Here is a 24,068-nt window from a genome sequence, read left to right as displayed (position 1 = left end):
GAGCTCGTGGAAGAAGGCGGGAAAAGAGGACGGGGAAATGGGAGGAAGCTAAGCGATCCCACGCTTCCAGCTTTTCTTTTATGGCTTGGGGTGGGGGGTGGGGAGGGAAGCCAAGGCAAGTCCAAGCCTTGCGATAGGGTAGCTTTCTTCTCAACCATCTATTGATTGGTCGGTTCCCCATTCTAGCGAGCGTGTCCCCCTCCTCTCTTTCCTTCGCAGCCCCGGCGGGGTTTAAAACTTGTAGCGCGTCCCGCCGCCTCTCGCCCTTGAGGTGACTCGAGAAAGCGCGGGATCATGAGAGGGCTGAGTTTGTGGGCGCTGCTGGCGCTGCTGGCGCCGGGGGGCTGCTTCCCTCGCGAGGGCTTCCTCTTCCCTTTCGGCTTGGCTCGGGGCGACGAGGCGTTGGAAGCGGGGGACGATGTCAGCTCCGCGCCTCTCTTGCTCGACACGCCGCTGCACTTCTACGGCTCTAGCGTCCACTCCCTCTATGTAAGTGCCCGGGAGGTGAAGGGAAGGGATCGGGCTGGAGAGAGAGAGAGAGAGAGAGAGAGAGAACTGGAAGAGGAAGGGAAGGAGGGGCCACGGCGAATGGATTCGGGCAAGGACGAGATCCTGATCGGTTTGTGTGTGCTGGGGGGGGGGAGGAGGGTCCTGGAATGTGATTTCCAAACAAGGAGCGCGTCAGGATGGTGAAAGGAGGGGGGAAAAGAGTGAACCGGAGTTGCTGTCACTACGTGTGGAAGCGTCTGCTGCTGCTGCTGCTGCTCGGGCCGGCAGCCAAGGAGGAGGAAGCTTGCTCTGATAAGCGGCTGCTTCATCCCTAAAAGGGAGAATTGCTGGCTTGGATGAAAGCATCAGGCTAGAAACTAGGAAGCTGAATTCTTGTCCCGCTTTGGGCCGAAGCCAACTTGGTGATCCTGGGCAGTCACTTTGCTAGTCAGCCCTAGCCAGCAGACGGTGCCAAACCCACTGCTGAAAAACCGTTCCAAGAAAACTGCAGGGACAAGTCCCAGGAGGTTTCCAGGAGTCAAAAAAAAAACCTGACTTGAAACTGAAAAGTCTGAGAAATTGAAATCTTCCAAGCTATCTTCCAGAAAGCTAGATAGATAGATGATTCCTCAACTCAAGAGAGACTTTTCCTTTGCTTGTTCCTTGAGTGAGATTCTCTTGATCCTGCATGACTGCAGTTTGGATTGTGCCTTAGGCAAGGCACTCTGTCTGTGTTCAGGGCAATGTTATTCTTCCATCTGAAATTGATTGTAATTCTGCACAAAACCTGGAGTATGGATTTGTAAATAAGCATTCCTAATAAAGAACAGACTTGTACATTCCTTGTAGTTATCCTCCATCAGGCTATTCTAAACTGAATGGTGTCTCCTGAATTTGTGTGAACCTGGGATGATCTGATATAAGTGGAGTCTTTTCTATAAAATGTCAATGCCCGAGAAGTTGCATGGGATATTCGGAAGAAGAAATTATGCAGGAGGAGGAAAGCAAGGAGATGTTTTGGGTGCGGTGGGAAAGATTTGTTCGGAGTTGTTTTGGCAATTAGGATAGACTCTTACTAATTCCAAACAAAATAGAAAGCAGATGGTCTTTGTTTTTTCCCAAGATTCACAATCCTAACTAGAAAAGACATTGTTACCATCATTTCAGCTGTGAATCCACTGGACTTGCAGGTCATGCAAATGAAATAATGATCATGCATGTCAGGCCAAAAAAGCAGACCTTGTTCTGTTCTAAATATTTACATTCCTTTCTTAGTACTGTTCAAGCCACGGATCTAATCCATGATTATTCTTTCACGTTGATTACTGGTTTGATTTGATCTGATCTTGGTTTTTCTCAGCATGGTAGGGATTGGAACAAGGATACGGTTAGGTCATCTTGCTTTTCTTATGGTACTTAAAACTATGCATTGAACGTTTTCAGCATATGTGGGTTGTGTTACATTCGGGCACATTCTGATCTCGTTCAAACAGCCAAATCCCATAAAATGCTTTCAACAGTGTGGTAACACCTATTGACTGTGACTGTTCTTGAAAAACTTAAGCAGAGATGCACCTGGTTAATATTTGGATGGGAAGCCATTAGGAAATACTAGGTTTGTAGGCTGGAGTTGAAAAAAAAATCCCTAGAACTAGTTAAGCTCTTTCCATATGGCTGCCATATGGATATATTGCTGAAGTCCCCAGAAATTCAGCTTGATGATAAGGAAACTTTACAGTAGCAAGAAATGAAAGGCATTTATTCAGAGGTTGTGTATGTCATTTTCGTAAAGCTGTGTCATTCATTCATTCATTTTTGGACGAAATCTTCAGGAAATCTAAGGTTTACATCAGAGGTGTCAAACACTGGCAACTTTAAGACTTCTGGACCTCAACTCCAGAATTTCCCAGCCAGCCATGCTAGTTGGGAAATTCTGGGAGTTGAAGTCCACAAGTCTTAAAGTTGCCAAGGTTAGACACCCTTGGTTACACTATTCTCTTCAAAGTAGTTTGGTAGACCCAACATGCCTGTATATAAGTTAAATGTATCAGCTCCTCCTCTACTGGGAAGACTGTTAATCTTCCCAGTAGAGGAGGGGGCTGATACATTATATATACCAGTCAAGACAGGGAAATGTTTTTTGTTTTTTACGATAGTGGTTGCATTGCAGTTGAAGAATTATCTGCCAGAATTTGCTCACCAAGCATTTTCAGTACTGTCTTTTATATGCCATCAGATGAAGAATTCTTTTTTGCCTTACATTTCAATTGTTGAGGCTTTATGTTATTCCACATTTTCATGTTGATTTATATTCCTAAATTATTCTTGGTTCTTTGAGTCCCTGTAATTTTATGAGATATGCTGAACATTTATAAATCTGTTTTTTTAAATCTAGAAAGATTTAGAAAAAGCATATAAAATTATTGCAGGTCACAACATTGCTGTAAAGTTACCGGTACTACACAAAATGTAGATACTGCACTGATATACAATGAAGCTGCTGGAACCTGCAATGAGCATTTCCTGGGGTAGAAGCTGCCTTATGTACACATGAAACAGCTGTTTGGCTTTAAGACCATAGAGCACTTTGCCAGGATCCATTAATTCCAAAAGACAGGAGGAAGGAATAACAATTTAAAGGGTATACAAATCATTTACATCATTTTTCTGGTGGTAATTTATCAGCTGTTGTGTACAGCTTCATTCTTGTTTCAACAAAGATTCTAATCTGGCTAAGCTGTATCTTAGAGTCTTCTGCTAAATGTAGACAAGCTAAATTTTGAAAATATCAGGGTGTGATTTACTCTTGATACTAGTTGGGGAGTCTCACAAAATGTTCTCCTGTTGTTTAGTGGGAAACACAAGCAGGATAATGTTGTTGAACTTGGAAGACCTACTTGGGAGTTTCTATAGCATGCGATTGATAATTTTGGGCCACACAATGCTGGGCTAGAGGGACCTTTCATTTCATTGAATATAATTCTGATGTTTGTGAGTAATGATTTTCAATCCACATGTAAGCAGACAGCAACAACTAAAATCTCAGCTTTGGGTTTCTCTCCTGTGTACTACTTAGTTTGCATGAGATACAATCAGACCAAAGCATTTATTAAACAGAGTATAGCAGACATAGTGCACCAAATGGACCTAGCTAGTACCCGAAATTCTATTTATTGTGAATCCAACTTTGTCTCCCTTTTGGCACACCTTATTAAACTCAAAATGCCTAAACACTGAAGGGCCTTTACTCTGGCATAGTGTCATGCCCTCCCCTCAAGATGTGGTCAAAGACCAATACAGAAAGATTCCTTACCCAGAGAGAGAATGTTCCTGAGGCTCTGGACAGACAGAAACAACTGAGTATGTGCTCCTCCAGTGCATGTATTGCTGAGAAATTCATCCTAGCTTCATCTCACCATTACTGCATAAATACTTAGGCTGTATGGGACAATTTTATGCCATCCTGCTGCTTTCAGCTCCTGCACACCTAGCAGTTTGAAAGCATGCAAATGCAAGTAGATTAATAGGTACCACTTCTGTGGGAAAGTAACAATGTTCTGTGTGTCTTTGGTGTATAGCCTTGCTGGCCACATGACCATGGAATGGTCTTCGGAGAACACTGGCTTCCTTGGCCAAGAAACAGAGAAAAGCACTGTGCCCTAGAGTTGGACACAACTGATGGATACTACTACTGCTACAACATACAGTGTTGCAAGGGTCTGTGCAGTATTGCTCAAAATTCATTCGATGATGACCTGTGCTATAAACTAAATTTAATGAGCACCTAGTTTTCCATATTAAGAATATTCTGTAACCTGCAAGCCACATTTTAAGAATTGCTGTGCTACAACTGCAAGATGCATATCCATGTATAGAGGAACAGTGCTGAACTAATTAATTAATTAATCAATCATAGTAGCCAATCAAGTATCCTGTTCGATATTTCTCAAAGTCCAACTCCGGCCAACTCTGCTGGATGATCCTTCAACAATATAATGCAGGAGATAATAACCTCCTTTGCAGGTTATTGGGGAGGTCCACCATTTGATCCTCCTCACGTTCTCTAGCCAGAGCCACCACCTAGGCCCACTTAGCAGTCAGCTAGCCAGAGTCTGCTCACCACCTCACTTTTGCAGTGGTTTTGCTCCAATCTTCAGAGAATGTTGACTGCTAAGTTGCCTCTTCTGTATTAGCTATATGAGATTTAGATCATCAGGTGTCATCAATACGGATTTCCCTCCCTATCCAAGAGATCCAGGAGTCAATGTCAAATACTGGACAATTGTGTGTTGTGAACTGGCACTGAACCAGTAATGTGAAGCTGACTCCTGCAAAGAGGGGGTTCTGTAAATTTGTACTTCCCAGGTATTGGTATTGGGTAAATATCCCGTTCTGAATGGTATTCTTATTTAGGACAAGTACAAGGAAATTTTAGTTGATTCATCTTGTTTCTGAAGGTTCCTATACATGAATAATCTGGCTACACTAATTTTTCCTAATTAAGAGCTTCCATTTTATTACTGTAGTAGTAATAATACAATTAACAATTTATCTTCTAGAATCTAGATTATGTGTTATGTGAAACTGCTCTTGAGGATTACACTAAAAGAAGCCAGTGCAGAATATAGCAGCTGGATACTCTCAGGATTAACTCATAAAACATAGATTCTAAAGGAGGTGATTGCACTGCAGCAAGTTCAGGATTTCACAGATGACATGTAAAGCACTGAATGAATTATGTTCTCGATTCTTGAGAGAATGCAGTTCTCTGTCTGCACATGCCTGTCCTGCTCCCTCCTATATTAAGATGTATTGAAGAGGCTCATTTATTTGGGCCACTATTGGGAATCATAAATTACAGAGGGACACAGGAAGATAACAGATATGGAATATATTTATTTATTATTTATTCTTTATTAAATTTTTATACCGCCCTTCTCCCGAAGGACTCAGGGCGGTGTATAGGGCAATAAATATCAAAAATGTAAATACAAAAGTTAAAAAAGAGATTAAAAAGAATTAAATAATTATGCCCAAGAATACAATACTAAAAATGTGTTAAAACTTGTTTAAATCCAACCCCAAACCCATCAGACCAGGCCAGATTGTTCAAATAGATAAGTTTTTAAATCACACCAGAAGGAGCGCAGGTCGGGGGCCATCCGGAGCTCAACCGGAAGGCGGTTCCACAGGTCTGGCGCGCCCACAGAGAACGCCCTCCCCCTGGGGGCCACCAATCGACATTCTTTGATCGGAGGCACCCTGAGGAGGCCCTCTCTGTGGGAGCGCACTGGACGGAGGGAAGTTGATGCCGGCAGCAGGTGCTGTATTATACTGTATTTGTTCTGAGTAAATCTTCTGCTTTATTCCTATTGGTCACTAATATAAAGTAGAATTTTCTAGAAGCCTTCCTCAGAAATCACTCCAGTGAAAACTTCTTGGGATCACTTATATTTTCTACAAAAGTAATACTGTGTATTAGAATTGGTCTTTGGGTCAACAAATTTTAGAAAATCTATTCAGAATAATTGTTTTTCATTGTCATTGGAATTAAGTGGGACAATGGATATCATTACAAACCAACATTCATTCCAGAACAAGTTGTCAGTATATGGCAATATTTTATTTAGTTGTTAATACATTAAATAACTATCCATCTCTAAAGCCCCTGCTCTGGAAATGCTGGTATTCATGGAAAATGCAGATGAAGGGGGGAGTTCATTTCTCTGTTTAAAGGGATAGCATTGTATTCAACTAAACAGATTTTGAAAGCATTATATATTTCAAAATGTCACCTGCACTTTCAGCTATATTAACATTTTATAAGAATCTGTTCATTGTGAAAACAAACAGGAAACTGCTGTGCACTGAACGAGATAGCTGACCCATATAATCACTGTTATTTGTTCTGGTAAGCAGTAACTCTTCACAATTTGAGATAAAAACCTCTCTCCATTCTGCCTGCCCTGATTCTTGCACGCTTTTTAATTGCCAAGTTTTAATTACAAGTTCTGCTGTATACAAAGTTATGGCCCTTCTGCCATAACCAAAGCTGCCATAGCTTCTTGGTATTACAGTAATGGGATGTGGCTCATGTATATAGTAATGTCCCTGTACTGTGTGAGATGATTGACATTCATATGAAGAATATCCTTGTTTGAAACACTGGACTTTCCCCCTTTCCCTCTTTATCCTCTTGCTGCTTTTTACAAATTCTTCTAGCTAACTGAGGCAGAACTATGCATAATGTCTGCAAGAGATGTTTTTACTTATAAATGTAACTTACAGTACTGCTTAAAAGTTTATGAACCCTTTGAATGTTCAATATTTCTGCATAAATATGACCTAAAATGTGACCTGTTTTCTACACAAGCCCTAAAACTAGAGCACCCAATAAACAAATCAAAAACATCATATTTGTCCATTTATTTATTGAGGAAAATGATCCAGGAAACAACTTGAAGACTGGCAGGGTTGGCGCCATAAAGATATTAAAGATAATGTTGTTCCATAATGCAGAGACATCAACAAATGAGACATACTTCACATCTATGAACATGATACAAAATGGAATGAGATAAATGTGAACATCTGTAGTTTGATTGGTTGTGCATTAAGATGAATTTAAATCGATTAGGATCAAATCCAATTTATTACTCATCACATTGTTCTTTCAGGCCAGAAAAAAATGCAGCTGCTTTATTGCTTCAAAAGAAGCTGCTCACTTATTAAGAAATACCCTTTTCAAAAATTTTGAAGAGCCTTCAAAATATGTTTATTTGTTTGTTTATTTTTACTTATTAAATTTATTGACCACCCATCTTATTACAATGCAACTCTGACCGGCTTACAATGTTAAAAAAAAATAAAACTACAAAACCTATACACAAAGCAAATAAATACTATAAAAATGCAAGTACTCAATGTCTGTAAGTACATGAATAATAACTGCTAAAATCACGATTGTATCTTTGTGATTGTCAAATTAAGTTTCAATATCTTAGTTCTTTTTGTGCTGCAGAATTTGTGTTTGTGGCCCGGGTACAGCATTTTTATTTATTTATTTTGTTTTTGGCACCAAGGGCTCTGGGTGGACCACTATATAAAGCAGAAATCAGATAACAGCAGCATATATTTAAAAAATACAATAAGAGAAATGACACATAAAATTGTGACTTTCTAAACATTATAGTTGGGTCTTTCATTGTTCCATATGATCTCTTTCCACATCAGTGAATATTCTTTGGAAGAATCAGATTGAGGCATTTGACCAGTGACAGCACTTAGATTTTGGCAGTAGAAAACTTTGATAGTTATTTTCTTATCAGAAGCAAATTCTGCAATAGCAAATCTCATTTCAAAGCACAATTATTCTTTTGTGGCTAATCAGTACCTGATGATGAATAGGCAGAAGTTAATGTTTCAGTCTTTAACTTTGATAAAACATAGTATTATATTAATGTTCTTGTTTTTGAGTCATATCTGATGAAGAGATGGATGAATAGTAATTATTTTAGCTATAGTAGTTTACACAATTAGAGCAAATTCTTAAATGTTTATTTGGTGGCATAAAGTTATCTGTTTTACAACATGTCAAATACTCTATTTCTGAGTTTTTATTATTTAATTAACTTGAATAAATTTTGTGATTTTGGATTAAATGATTAGACAATTTGAGGAAGTTATATATTTAAGGGAAAATATGATCTTCTGAGGTGTTATGAATAATTGACAAGCTAATTCTGGAGCTGAGGGATCTATTTATTCCTATCTTCAATTTGAATTTAAGACATCATTGCAAAATTCCCTTATGATGTCACTTCAACAATATGATCCCATCATAAATCAGCTAGAAATGTGTAACAACAAGTGTTTCTGTTACTTACTAAATATTTCTGCTCACTGATATCAGTGTTTTTAGAATGCTTTTTATAAATATCCTTGAATCAAAAATTCTGGTCTTTGAAAGATTTACCATTGGTTATCTTACCAGACAACCTAACTGGTTTTTATCTGTTTGCATCCTGTATATATTTATCCAGAAACATTACAGCTGCATCTGTTTGAGAAGGTTCTTCTCAGCCCTTCTGGGAAAGTATGACTATAGCAATTATCTTATCTTGACAAGGAAATGCCGGAGTTGTAAAGTAAATAGCAAATACGGAATCTGTTCTGTTTTCTTTTGACATCCTTGTAAGGTTTATGCCTCATAGCCAAGTAGCAGAATGTTGAAAAAACAACCCTGCTAAATTAACATCTATGGTGTGATATACACACGAGGCTAAGGAAAATAGTGGGATGGATTGTGTTGGGGGAGGTAGACATAGTGTGAGCCAGAGGTCCCCAACCTTTTGGGCACCAGGGACCGATTCCGTGGAGAAAAGTTTTTCCATGGACTGGAGAATATGTGGTTTTCTGTGCTGCCTGCATACCATGGATGGGGCTTTGCTTGTTTATGTGGACTGGTTGCTGACATGCTGCAGCCCGGTATTGGTACACTGACTGGGGGTTGGGGACTCCTGATGTGACATAATTATGCTAAGTCAAAATGTGATTTACAGTGCTTGGATTAGCACGTGCAGTGAATTCAGCCATTATTGTCTACAAATCTTGGTTTTTGTAGCTTAGCATGAAGTGTAAATCCATCTACATAACTTATGGTTTAGCATAGGGTGTGAAACTCAACCAGTACAATAATGTCATATCAAGTCACATTCTAAAAAGGGTACTACAAACAAATATCTTTTTACTTATTTTACTTATCTGGACCACCAGGAGGCGGTACATGACCAATTTTATCCTAAATTGGGACTTGTCAAATGTACCTAGGGACGCGGTGGCTCAGTGGGTTAGGACGCTGAGCTTGTCGATCAGAAGGTCGGCAGTTTGGCGGGTCAAATCCCGAGTGCCGCGTAACAGAGTGAGCGCCTGTTACTCGTCCCAGCTTCTGCCAACCTAGCAGTTCGTTGTTGTTGTTAGCTGCGAAGTCGTGTCCGACCCATCGCGACCCTATGGACAACATTCCTCCAGGCCTTTCTGTCCTCTACCATCTTCTGGAGTCCATTTAAGCTCACGCCTACTGCTTCAGTGACTCCATCCAGCCACCTCATTCTCTGTCGTCCCCTTCTTCTATTGCCCTCGATCTTTCCCAGCATTAGGCTTTTCTCCAGTGAGTCCTTCCTTCTCATTAGGTGGCCAAAGTATTTGAGTTTTAGCTTCAGGATCTGGCCTTCTAAAGAGCAGTCAGGATTGATCTCCTCTAGGACTGACCGGTTTGATCGCCTTGCAGTCCAAGGGACTCGCAGGAGTCTTCTCCAGCACCATAGTTCAAAGGCCTCAATTCTTTGGCGCTCAGCCTTTCTTATGGTCCAGCTTTCACTGCCATACATTGCAACTGGGAAGACCATAGCCTTGACTATACGCACTTTTGTTGACAGGGTGATGTCTCTGCTTTTTAGTGTGCTGTCTAGATTTGCCATGGCTTTCCTCCCCAGGAGCAAGCGTCTTTTAATTTCTTGGCTACAGTCCCCATCTGCAGTGATCTTGGAGCCCAGGAAAACAAAATCTGTCACTACCTCCATTTCTTCCCCATCTATTTGCCAAGAATTGAGAGGGCCAGATGCCATGATCTTGGTTTTCTTAATGTTAAGTTTCAACCCAAGTTTTGCACACTCCTTCACCCACAACAAGAGGCTCTTTAGTTCTTCTTCACGTTAGAGTGGTATCATCTGCATATCTTAGGTTGTTGATATTTCTTCCAGCAATCTTAATTCCAACTTTTGATTCATCTAGCCCTGCCTTTCTCATGATGTGCTCTGCATATAAGTTAAATAGGCAGGGCGACAGTATACAGCCTTGCCGGACTCCTTTCCCAATTTTGAACCAATCAGTGGTTCCATGTCCAGTTCTCACTGTTGCTTCTTGACCCGCATATAGGTTTCTCAAGAGACAAATAAGATGGTCTGATACTCCCATCTCTTTAAGAACTTGCCACAGTTTGTTATGATCCACACAATCAAAGGCTTTAGCATAGTCAATGAAGCAGAAGTAGATGTTTTTCTGGAACTCCCTAGCTTTCTCCATGATCCAGCGTATGTTGGCAATTTGATCTCTAGTTCCTCTGCCTCTTCGAAATCCTGCCTGTACTTCTGGTAGTTCTCGATCCACATACTGCTGAAGTCTAGCTTGTAGGATTTTAAGCATGACTTTACTAGCATGAGAAATGAGTGCAATGGTGCGATAGTTTGAACATTCTTTGGCACTGCCTTTCTTTGGAATTGGAATGTAAACTGATCTTTTCCAATCCTGTGGCCACTGTTGAGTTTTCCAAATTTGCTGGCAAATTGAGTGTAGCACTTTTACTGCACTGTCTTTTAAGATTTTGAATAGCTCAGCTGGAATACTGTCACCTCCACTAGCTTTGTTGTTGCTCAGCTTTTCTAAGGCCCACTTCACTTCACATTCTAGGATGTCTGGCTCGAGGTCAGTGACCACCTCATTGTGATTATCAGGGACATTAAGCTCATTCTTGTATAGTTCTTCTGTGTAATTTTGCCACCTCTTCTTAATCTCTTCTGCCTCTGTTAGGTCCCTGCCATTTTGGTCCTTTATCATGCCCATTTTTGCATTAAACGTTCCCTTCATCTCTCCAATTTTCTTGAAAAGATCTCTGGTCCTCCCTATTCTATTGTTTTCTTCTATTTCTTTGCACTGTTCATTTAAGAAGGCATTCTTATCTCTTCTAGCTATTCTCTGGAATTCTGCATTCAATTGGGCATATCTATGTTTTTCTCCCTTGCCTTTCGCTTCCCTCCTTTCCTTAGCTATTTGCAAAGCTTCCTCAGACAGCCATTTTGCTTTCTTGCATTTCTTTTTCTTTGGGATGGTTTTGGTTGCTACCTGTTGTACAATGTCGCGAACCTCTGTCCATAGTTCTTCAGGCACTCTGTCTATCAGATCTAATTCCTTAAATCTATTTGTCACCTCTACTGTATATTCAACAGGGATATGATTTAATTCATACCTGAGTGGCCTAGTGCTTTTCCCTACTTTCTTCAGTTTAAGCTTAAACTTTGCAAGGAGAAGCTCATGGTCTGAGCCACAGTCAGCTCCTGGTCTTGTTTTTACTGACTGTATAGAGCTTCTCCATCTTTGGCTGCAGAGCATATAGTCAATCTGATTTCTGTGATGACCGTCTGGTGATGTCCATGTGTAGAGCCGTCTCTTGGGTTGTTGGAAAAGAGTGTTTGCTATGACCATCGTATTCTCTTGACAAAATTCTATCAGCCTGTGCCCTGCTTCATTTTGTACTCCAAGGCCAAACTTGCCTGTTATTCCGGTTATCTTTTGGCTTCCTACTTTAGCATTCCAATCCCCCATGATGATAAGGACATCATTTTTGGTGTTAGTTCTATAAGGTGCTGTAGGGCTTCATAGAACCGGTCAATTTCATCCTCTTCAGCACTGGTGGTTGGGGCATAGACTTGGACTACTGTGATATTGAATGGTTTGCCTTGGATTCGAACTGAGATCATTCTGTCATTTTGAGGATTGTATCCCAGTATTGCTTTTCCTACTCTTTTATTGACTATGAAGGCTACTCCATTTCTTCTGAGGGATTCTTGCCCGCAGTAGTATACCTGATGGTCATCTGAATTAAATTCACCCATTCCTGTCCATTTTAGTTCGCTGATACCTAAGATGTCGATGTTCAGTCTTGTCATCTCTTGTTTGACCACGTCCAGCTTTCCTTGATTCATGGATCTTACATTCCAGGTTCCTATGGAGAAAAAATCTTTACAGCATCGGACTTTCCTTTCACCACCAGACACATCCACAGCTGAGCGTCCTTTCGGCTTTGGCCCAGTCGCTTCATTCTTTCTGGTGCTACTAGTACTAGCCCTCTGCTCTTCCCCAGTAGCATATTGGACGCCTTCCGACCTGAGGGGCTCATCTTCCAGCGTCATATCGTTTTGCCTTTTGGTACTGTCCATAGGGTTTTCATGGCAAAGATACTGGAGTGGGTTGCCATTTCCTTCTCCAGTGGATCACGTTTTGTCAGAACTCTCGGCTATGACCTGTCCGTCTTGGGTGGCCCTGCACGGCATAGCTCATAGCTTCATTGAATTACGCAAGCCCCTTCGCCACGACAAGGCAGTAATCCATGAAGAGGTCTAGCAGTTCGAAAGCACGTAAAAATGCAAGTAGAAAAATAGGGACCGCTACGGTGGGAAGGTAACAGCGTTCCGTGCGCCTTTGGCGTCTAGTCATGCCGGCCACATGACCACGGAGACGTCCTTGGACGAGCGCTGGCTCTTCGGCTTTGAAACGGAGATGAGCACCGGCCCCTACAGTTGGAAACGACTAGCACGCATGTGCGGGGGAACCTTTACCTTTACCTTTAAATGTACCTAGCCAAATCTTTTCCCTGAACTGAGAACTAAAATTGGTGAATTATATACATTACACCATTATAATACTGTAGATATGAAAAAAGGAATGGGAAGAAATGGCATTTACAGTATTAACTACAACAAATATGGGAAGAATAACCTGATAGAGATTTCTCTTCCACTGGTTGTTAGGCATATGGTGCTAGCCTACAATGTTGGGTTGAAAATATATTAACCATAATGCTATGTCTTTAAGTTGTTAATTGGCCAATGGGTGTGTAAGTGTTCTCATGGCCATAAGAGGAAGCTAGGAACGTAGCTTCTCTCTCTCTCTGAATTCACTGCTTTCTACTGTTACTGTTTTTGCTCTGCTGTTGGTTTACTACTGTTGTAAACCTGAACTGTGTATTGACCTCTGGACCGGTAAGAAGACTTTGTAGTTTGGATTACTCCTTGGACTGTTGCTATTGTGTATGACTTGGACTGTTTATTTTTGACTGTGCATTTTTGTTTTTACACCACCTCAAAGTAAAATACTTTTTGCTTTTAGAACTCAGTGTATTTCTGTGTGTGATTTTTACTGCTCTCAGTGCCCTTCCTTGTCTGTGCAACTCTTTGGTAGCACAAGGAGACCTCTGCACAATAAATTCCTTAACACTGGTTATGGGCCCAGGCCTGTACTGAGAGTTAGTACACACAGTATTCCTAGCTGAGTTTGTATTTGGTGTAAAATGGCACAGGAACTGTTGTCAGGCATCTCCTGGATAACCCGGTTGGATGGGACAAACTATGTTTCCTGGTCCACAAAATGCTGCTTGCTTTTGCGCAAGGAAGGACTATGGGCTGTTGTAAATAACCCACCAGATACTACTGCTTGGGATCCAGATGACGAAGAGGATGCAAAGAAGTTAGACGACTTTAAACGAAGCAATGAGAAAGCTCTTTGCATTATTGGACTAACACTGAATGACCAGCAGCTTGTCCATATTCGTGGTGAGGAGTCTGCTGCTAGGTGTTGGGATGTTTTGCGAAGGCTTTATGTTCGTGACAGTGTGGGTGCACATATACACCTTACACGTAAGCTGTTTAGGGCTCGTCTGCAGAAGAATGGAGATATGCTGACCCATTTAAATTACATGAAGGCAACTTTTCAAGAGCTTCATGAAAAGGAGCTGATTTTTTCAGAGTTGCATCAGGTCTACATTATTCTGTCATCTTTGGATGAGAGTTATGATGGATATGTTTCTTCTTTGGAAGTCCTGACCAGAGAGGAACTGACATTGACTAACATTACTGGGAGACTGCTGGAAGAGTCCAGAAGAAGGCGTGACAGAGACCAGCTGAGAGAGACACAGCCACGAGAGAAGCAGCAATTCACCACTGCTTACAACGTCAAGAAATGTTATTCTTGTGGGGCTAGAGGGCATATAGCCAAATTCTGTAGAAAGGGTAGAAAACAGAATGTAAATAGCAGTGGGAAGGCTAAGAAGGGCATTGGTTTGGCTATTTCTGGTAAACCAACATCCAGAAATAATGAATTGTGGGTTGTTGATAGTGGGGCTTCACAATGCATTACTAAAGTGAAAAAGAGGTTTGTTAATATGAAAAACAGCAACCAATATGTTTCACTGGCCAATGGTTGGAGGATGAAGGCCTCTGGTGAAGGTAATTCCTATTGTCCATGCATTGATGAACAGTTACCTATGTTATATATACCTAAACTAAGATTCAACTTGTTATCTGTAAGGGAATTGGTTAAGGTTGGGTTTGTGGTAACATTCAGAGGGGAGCAATGCACTATTGAGAGGAATGGAACCTGTGTAACTGCTAATTTGAAAAATGGTTTATTCGTTCTCACAAGTAACCAGGTTAGTACAGTTAAAGCTAACTCAATATGTGAGAACAAGAAGCCACATGATGAATGTATACATTTATTGCATAGGCGGTTAGGGCATGTAAACTTTAACTCACTACGTAAAACAGTGGAATTAGTAGAGGGAGTTAAACTGAAGCCATGTAGTAAGTATTTGAATTGCAATGCCTGTAATCAGGAAAAGAGTAAGGCAAGTCCGGCAAACAGGATAAACAGCTTCAAAACAACTGTACCTTTGGAAGTTGTGTTTGCTGATTTAATTGGACCCATGAAACCAAGTTTAGGAGGGTCATGTTATGTTTTAAGTATATTGGACCACTACTCTAGATATGGTTTTTGTTATCTGCTTAAGTCAAAGGCAGATACTTTCCAACAATTTGCAAACTGGCTGAAGTTCGTGGAGAGAAAAACAAAGAGAAAGGTTCAGTGCATAATTACTGATAATGGTACTGAATTTACAAATAAGCGTTTTGTTGATATGCTAGAATCAGCTGGCATTGAGCATAAACGTTCAGCGCCTTATAGGCCTCAACATAATGCTTTTGTTGAGAGACGTGGGCAAACATTACAAGCCATGATGAGAACCATGTTACAAGATTCTGGCTTAACAGATAGACTGTGGGGGGAGGCAGCAAAATGTGCAAACCATGTTCTGAATATAGTTGCTAATACTTCTACTGGTAAAATACCATATACAATATGGCATGGTAGAAGACCAAACCTTGATTACCTGCACACATTTGGCACCCCAGCTTGGGTCCACATTCCTGCACAACTCAGGAGTAAAGGCCAACATAGGGCTAGGCAATTATACTTCGTAGGTTACGAAGCTAACCACAGATCCTATCGTTTCTGGGAACGAGGCACAACTAATGTATATAACAGTTCTAGTGCCAAATTCCTTGAGCACATTGGTTGGGATAGGTTAGAGCAAGTAACTGTTAATACTGATCCTCTAGTGTTTGAGGACTCCTCTGATAACGTAACTAGTAATAATAATACATCTCCTGTAAATATAAAAGATGAAGAGGAGATAGGGGAGATAAAAGAGGAATCAGAAGAAGGAGAGGAGTCAGAAATTCAAAGCCCTGTAATTCCTTGGCGTTCAACGCGTATCAGACATCCACCTGATCGCTATGAAGCAAGTATAGTATGTCAAGTTAATGTAGAGCCTTCTAACTATGATGAGATCAGGATGTATCCTGAAAAGGAACAGGCATCATGGAAAGCTGCAATGAACAGGGAGTTGAAGTCTTTGCGGGATCTTAAGGTTTATCAGAAAGCAAAACTGCCACCTGGTGAGCAAGCTATAGGTTGTAAATGGATATATAAAATAAAGAAGGGAGTAGATGGAACTATAACCCATAAGGCACGTTTGGTTGCACAAGGTTTTTCCCAAACTACTGAGGATTATGACGAGGTGTTTGCACCCAGTCTAAGGGCAACTACTTTAAGAGCAGCTTTAGTATGGGCGGCTAAAAACCAATATATGGTTAATCATGTAGATGTTGAAACTGCATATCTACATGCTCCATTGCAACATACTATTTATTTAAGAATACCACCAGGATTGACCAGTGATAGAGACCATGATTGTTGGGAATTAAAGAAAAGCCTCTATGGATTGAAACAATCAGGCTATGAGTGGAATAAATGTTTAGTTAATGAGTTAAGTGCAATAGGTTTTGTAGCCAGTAATGCTGATCCTTGTTTGTTTAGAAGAGAACACAACGGAGCATTATCTTTTATTTTATTATTCACAGATGATATTGCAATAATAACAAAAACTGAGTTAGAAGCACAAACTATCATTTCAAGATTGCAAAATAAATTCACAATTAGAAATCTTGGAGAAATTAGCCACTATTTGGGGTTAGATATTGTGAAAACGAATAGGGGTTTTAAGGTGTCGCAAGCCAGTAAAATATCTCAGTTATTAAAGAGATACAATATGGAAATGTGTAAACCAGCAAAAACTCCGATGGCTATGGATTTTAAGGACACTAATGTTGAGAGTCCTGTATTTGATAAGACTATGTACCAATCTTTGATAGGAAGTCTTATGTATCTGAGTAATTGGACTAGACCTGATATTTCTTACTGTGTAAATCAATTAGCTAGGTACAACAATAATCCAACTGTTAGACACTGGCAATCAGCTAAACGAGTATTAAGGTATTTGAAGCAGACTATTCACTACTCGTTATATCTAGAGCCAAATCGTGAGTTAATCCTTACTGCATATGCAGATGCGAGTTTTGCCTCTGATACAAGCACTTGTAAATCTACTTCAGGGTTGGCTGTTATGTTGGGTGATACTTTGATTGGATGGAAGTCCATTAGACAAAAACACATAAGCTTATCTACAATGGAGGCTGAATTTTCATGTCTATCAGTGTTATGTACAGAACTGCTAATGTACAAACAATTATTGTTAGATATGGGTTTAAATGTAAATGATCCATTCATTGTATATGAGGACAATCAAGCTGCGATAAAGATGGCTAATAGTGCTGCAGTAAGAACAAGATCCAAACATACTGATCTTCGTTATTTAAATGTTAGACAATGTGTCAAAGATAAATTAATACAGCTAGAGTATTGTTCATCTGATGTAAATATTGCAGACCATTTTACGAAGGTACAAAGTGCTGTGAAACACAATGCTAATTGTGAAAGAATGTGCATAAGACTGTAAGAGTTATATATTATTCTACCCAAAGGGGAGAATGTTAGGCATATGGTGCTAGCCTACAATGTTGGGTTGAAAATATATTAACCATAATGCTATGTCTTTAAGTTGTTAATTGGCCAATGGGTGTGTAAGTGTTCTCATGGCCATAAGAGGAAGCTAGGAACGTAGCTTCTCTCTCTCTCTGAATTCACTGCTTTCTACTGTTACTGTTTTTGCTCTGCTGTTGGTTTACTACTGTTGTAAACCTGAACTGTGTATTGACCTCTGGACCGGTAAGAAGACTTTGTAGTTTGGATTACTCCTTGGACTGTTGCTATTGTGTATGACTTGGACTGTTTATTTTTGACTGTGCATTTTTGTTTTTACACCACCTCAAAGTAAAATACTTTTTGCTTTTAGAACTCAGTGTATTTCTGTGTGTGATTTTTACTGCTCTCAGTGCCCTTCCTTGTCTGTGCAACTCTTTGGTAGCACAAGGAGACCTCTGCACAATAAATTCCTTAACACTGGTCATGCTATTTAATAAAAATGAGTCGGTAGACACTTGTTAGTCAGTGCAGCACACAATTCTCCTAAGTGTGTGGAATTGCAGATTAACAAAATGAGGAGGGATTGAAGTTGTAATAGAACACTGAAGTGGTGGAGCAGACGGTGACATTCCAAGGTAAGCACGATAGGTAATCATATTAAATTTATACCTATATTTATTTTTAAAATAAAAGCAGTTCTTTTTAAGTAAAAAACCAGCACAACAAAGACCAGGGTTCCACTCTAACCAACAGGAAAGCATACAAAATAAAAAATGTAAAACTAGGGATTTCTGGGAAGAGAAGGGAACAATCACATCACATCAAAGCAAATGAAGGCGAGGATTGCTTTAGCAGGATGTGTCAAAAGGTTCTCAATGGTAGGTCAAATAAAATGCCAGTTGTGTCATGCAGTTGCTTAAAAAAACCCAAAAAATATTTTTAGGATTTGTTAACAGAAACATAGTGTCCATATCATGAATGCTTAAAATAATCAAGATGAATCAGAAATTCTTAACTCATAGACTCCACCCTTCCTTTCATACCTTTATAGCTGAACCTGAGAAGTCATAAGAGAAATGTTAGGCATATGGTGCTAGCCTACAATGTTGGGTTGAAAATATATTAACCATAATGCTATGGCTTTAAGAAGTTAATTGGCCAATGGGTGTGTAAGTGTTCTCATGGCCATAAGAGGAAGCTAGGAACGTAGCTTCTCTCTCTCTCTGAATTCACTGATCTCTACTATTACTGTTTTTGCTCTGCTGTTGGTTTACTACTGTTGTAAACCTGAACTGTGTATTGACCTCTGGACCGGTAAGAAGACTTTGTATTTTGGATTGCTACTTGGACTGTTTATTTTTGACTGTGCATTTTTGTTTTTACACCACCTCAAAGTAAAATACTTTTTGCTTTTAGAACTCAGTGTATTTCTGTGTGTGACTTTTACTGCTCTCAGTGCCCTTCCTTGTCTGTGCAACTCTTTGGTAGCACAAGGAGACCTCTGCACAACAAATTCCTTAACACTGGTTATGGGCCCAGGCCTGTACTGAGAGTAAGTACACACAGTATTCCTAGCTGAGTTTGTATTTGGTGTAAAATGGCACAAGAACAGTTGTCAGGCATCTCCTGGATAACCCGGTTGGATGGGACAAACTATGTTTCCTGGTCCACAAAATGCTGCTTGCTTTTGCGCAAGGAAGGACTATGGGCTGTTGTAAATAACCCACCAGATACTACTGCTTGGGATCCAGATGACGAAGAGGATGCAAAGAAGTTAGACAACTTTAAACGAAGCAACGAGAAAGCTCTTTGCATTATTGGACTAACACTGAATGACCAGCAGCTTGTCCATATTCGTGGTGAGGAGTCTGCTGCTAGGTGTTGGGGCGTTTTGCGAAGGCTTTATGTTCGTGACAGTGTGGGTGCACATATACACCTTACGCGTAAGCTGTTTAGGGCTCGTCTGCAGAAGAATGGAGATATGCTGACCCATTTAAATTACATGAAGGCAACTTTTCAAGAGCTTCATGAAAAGGAGCTGATTTTTTCAGAGTTGCATCAGGTCTACATTATTCTGTCATCTTTGGATGAGAGTTATGATGAGTATGTTTCTTCTTTGGAAGTCCTGACCAGAGAGGAACTGACATTGACTAACATTACTGGGAGACTGCTGGAAGAGTCCAGAAGGAGGCGTGACAGAGACCAGCTGAGAGAGACACAGCCACGAGAGAAGCAGCAATTCACCACTGCTTACAACGTCAAGAAATGTTATTCTTGTGGGGCTAGAGGGCATATAGCCAAATTCTGTAGAAAGGGTAAAAAACAGAATGTGAATAGCAGTGGGAAGGCTAAGAAGGGCATTGGTTTGGCTATTTCTGGTAAACCAACATCCAGAAATAATGGATTGTGGGTTGTTGATAGTGGGGCTTCACAATGCATTACTAAAGTGAAAAAGAGGTTTGTTAATATGAAAAACAGCAACCAATATGTTTCACTGGCCAATGGTTGGAGGATGAAGGCCTCTGGTGAAGGTAATTCCTATTGTCCATGCATTGATGAACAGTTACCTATGTTATATATACCTAAACTAAGATTCAACTTGTTATCTGTAAGGGAATTGGTTAAGGTTGGGTTTGTGGTAACATTCAGAGGGGAGCAATGCACTATTGAGAGGAATGGAACCTGTGTAACTGCTAATTTGAAAAATGGTTTATTCGTTCTCACAAGTAACCAGGTTAGTACAGTTAAAGCTAACTCAATATGTGAGAACAAGAAGCCACATGATGAATTTATACATTTATTGCATAGGCGGTTAGGGCATGTAAACTTTAACTCACTACGTAAAACAGTGGAATTAGTAGAGGGAGTTAAACTGAAGCCATGTAGTAAGTATTTGAATTGCAATGCCTGTAATCAGGAAAAGAGTAAGGCAACTCCTGCAAACAGGATAAACGGCTTCAAAACAACTGTACCTTTGGAAGTTGTGTTTGCTGATTTAATTGGACCCATGAAACCAAGTTTAGGAGGGTCATGTTATATTTTAAGTATATTGGACCACTACTCTAGATATGGTTTTTGTTATCTGCTTAAGTCAAAGGCAGACACTTTCCAACAATTTGCAAACTGGCTGAAGTTCGTGGAGAGAAAAACAAAGAGAAAGGTTCAGTGTATAATTACTGATAATGGTACTGAATTTACAAACAAGCGTTTTGTTGATATGCTACAATCAGCTGGCATTGAGCATAAACGTTCAGCCCCTTATAGGCCTCAACATAATGCTTTTGTTGAGAGACGTGGGCAAACGTTACAAGCCATGATTAGAACTATGTTAAGAGATTCTGGCTTAACAGATAGACTGTGGGGGGAGGCAGCAAAATGTGCAAACCATGTTCTGAATATAGTTGCTAATACTTCTACTGGTAAAATACCATATACAATATGGCATGGTAGAAGACCAAACCTTGATTACCTGCACACGTTTGGCACCCTAGCTTGGGTCCACATTCCTGCACAACTCAGGAGTAAAGGCCAACATAGGGCTAGGCAATTATACTTCGTAGGTTATGAAGCTAACCATAGATCCTATCGTTTCTGGGAACGAGGCACAACTAATGTATATAACAGTGCTAGTGCAAAATTCCTTGAGCACGTTGGTTGGGATAGGTTAGAGCAAGTAACTGTTAATACTGATCCTCTAGTGTTTGAGGACTCCTCTGATAACGTAACTAGTAATGATAATACATCTCCTGTAAATATAAAAGATGAAGAGGAGATAGGGGAGATAAAAGAGGAATCAGAGGAAGGAAAGGAGACAGAAATTCAAAGCCCTGTAATTCCTTGGCGTTCAATGCGTATCAGACATCCACCTGATCGCTATGAAGCTAGTATAGTATGTCAAGTTAGTGTAGAGCCATCTAACTATGATGAGATCAGGATTTATCCTGAAAAGGAACAGGCATCATGGAAAGCTGCAATGAACAGGGAGTTGAAGTCTTTGCAGAATCTTAAGGTTTATCAGAAAGCTAAACTGCCACCTGGTGAGCAAGCTATAGGTTGTAAATGGATATATAAAATAAAGAAGGGAGTAGATGGAACTATAACCCATAAGGCACGTTTGGTTGCACAAGGTTTTGCCCAAACTACTGAGGATTATGACGAGGTGTTTGCACCCAGTCTAAGGGCAACTACTTTAAGAGCAGCTTTAGTATGGGCGGCTAAAAACCAATATATGGTTAACCATGTAGATGTTGAAACTGCATATCTACATGCTCCATTGCAACATACTATTTATTTAAGAATACCACCAGGATTGACCAGTGATAGAGACCATGATTGTTGGGAATTAAAGAAAAGCCTCTATGGATTGAAACAATCAGGCTATGAGTGGAACAAATGTATAGTAAATGAGTTAAGTGCAATAGGTTTTGTAGCCAGTAATGCTGATCCTTGTTTGTTTAGAAGAGAACACAACGGAGCATTATCTTTTCTCTTATTATTCACAGATGATATTGCAATAATAACAAAAACTGAGTTAGAAGCACAAACTATCATTTCAAGATTGCAAAATAAATTCACAATTAGAAATCTTGGAGAAATAAGCCACTATTTGGGGTTAGATATTGTGAAAACAAATAGGGGTTTTAAGGTGTCACAAGCCAGTAAAATATCTCAGTTATTAAAGAGATACAATATGGAAATGTGTAAACCAGCAAAAACTCCGATGGCTATGGATTTTAAGGACACTAATGTTGAGAGTCCTGTATTTGATAAGACTATGTACCAATCTTTGATAGGAAGTCTTATGTATCTGAGTAATTGGACTAGACCTGATATTTCTTACTGTGTAAATCAATTAGCTAGGTACAACAATAATCCAACTGTTAGACACTGGCAATCAGCTAAACGAGTATTAAGGTATTTGAAGCAAACTATTCACTACTCGTTATATCTAGAGCCAAATCGTGAGTTAATCCTTACTGCATATGCAGATGCGAGTTTTGCCTCTGATACAAACACTCGTAAATCTACCTCAGGGTTGGCTGTAATGTTGGGTGATTCTTTGATTGGATGGAAGTCCATTAGGCAAAAACACATAAGCTTATCTACAATGGAGGCTGAATTTTCATGTCTATCAGTGTTATGTACAGAACTGCTAGTGTACAAACAATTATTGTTAGATATGGGTTTAAATGTAAATGATCCATTCATTGTGTATGAGGACAATCAAGCTGCAATAAAGATGGCTAATAATGCTGCAGTAAGAACAAGATCTAAACATACTGATCTTCGTTATTTAAATGTCAGACAATGTGTCAAAGATAAATTAATACAGTTAGAGTATTGTCCATCTGATGTAAATATTGCAGACCATTTTACGAAGGTACAAAGTGCTGTGAAACACAATGCTAATTGTGAAAGAATGTGCATAAGATTGTAAGAGTTATATATTATTCTACCCAAAGGGGAGAATGTTAGGCATATGGTGCTAGCCTACAATGTTGGGTTGAAAATATATTAACCATAATGCTATGGCTTTAAGAAGTTAATTGGCCAATGGGTGTGTAAGTGTTCTCATGGCCATAAGAGGAAGCTAGGAACGTAGCTTCTCTCTCTCTCTGAATTCACTGATCTCTACTATTACTGTTTTTGCTCTGCTGTTGGTTTACTACTGTTGTAAACCTGAACTGTGTATTGACCTCTGGACCGGTAAGAAGACTTTGTATTTTGGATTGCTACTTGGACTGTTTATTTTTGACTGTGCATTTTTGTTTTTACACCACCTCAAAGTAAAATACTTTTTGCTTTTAGAACTCAGTGTATTTCTGTGTGTGACTTTTACTGCTCTCAGTGCCCTTCCTTGTCTGTGCAACTCTTTGGTAGCACAAGGAGACCTCTGCACAACAAATTCCTTAACAAGAAAGTCAAAAGAGAAACCATAAAAGTCTCTTTTAACTAAGACACTTTAAACTAAATAAATCAATTTATAATCTAGTACACGATGCAAAGTCCTCTGAAATTAAAGTTTCCCTCAAACATATTTCATATCTCCTTAAAGCTCAGAATTTTGTAATAACTGAAAAGCACTGGAGCTCCACTCTGATCAGATCAATGCTGAACTTTGCAGAATATAATTATTAACATTCTACTCTTAATTGCAATTGTATTAAAGGATTTTATTTAATTTGACTTAGAATAGATCCATACTGGTTTCTGTTATTTGAATCTAGCTATATATTTCCTAACTGCTCTATACATTTAATGCTATAAGTGAAGTTGCTACCTAAGATAGTATCATACAAAAAATAAAAATAAAAGTGTTGTTGAGTGTCATATCAACTAAATAAAAAAATCCATATTATGATAACCTTGTATCTTTATGCCAACCTGGAGAAAACATTAAGATGTACAAATGCTTTTGACTCCTTCATTAAAGAATGTTGTCTGAGTTACAGCAAAATGTGTCTGTTAAGGTCCTAAGTTTTAATCAATAATATCTCCAATGTTAAAACAAATAATAAGGGTGACAATGGGCACCCCTGCCTTTTACCCTTTTCAATGTTACATACTTCAGTCAAACTATTATTAACTAT

At 39.6% G+C, this 24,068-nt stretch overlaps 1 protein-coding gene across 1 annotated transcript in view; it reads left to right on the top strand.

The window, feature by feature from the left end:
• Nucleotides 1–294: 294 nt before the first annotated feature.
• The window catches only part of NID1 (nidogen 1), a gene marked incomplete at its 5' end in the record, with an annotated part of 80,927 nt that continues 57,153 nt past the window's right edge, over nt 295–24,068 (top strand). Inside the window, one exon of the mRNA XM_081314122.1 lies at nt 295–489. Within this exon, the coding sequence (XP_081170248.1) occupies nt 295–489 (195 nt within the window). The remainder of the gene's footprint in view (nt 490–24,068) is intronic.

This window comes from Vipera berus (genome assembly GCF_964194415.1).
Source record: "Vipera berus genome assembly, chromosome: 1".
Taxonomy (NCBI): Eukaryota; Metazoa; Chordata; class Lepidosauria; order Squamata; family Viperidae; genus Vipera; species Vipera berus.
Note: the sequence above shows the minus strand (reverse complement) of the source record. Positions and strands in the feature narration are given on the sequence as shown.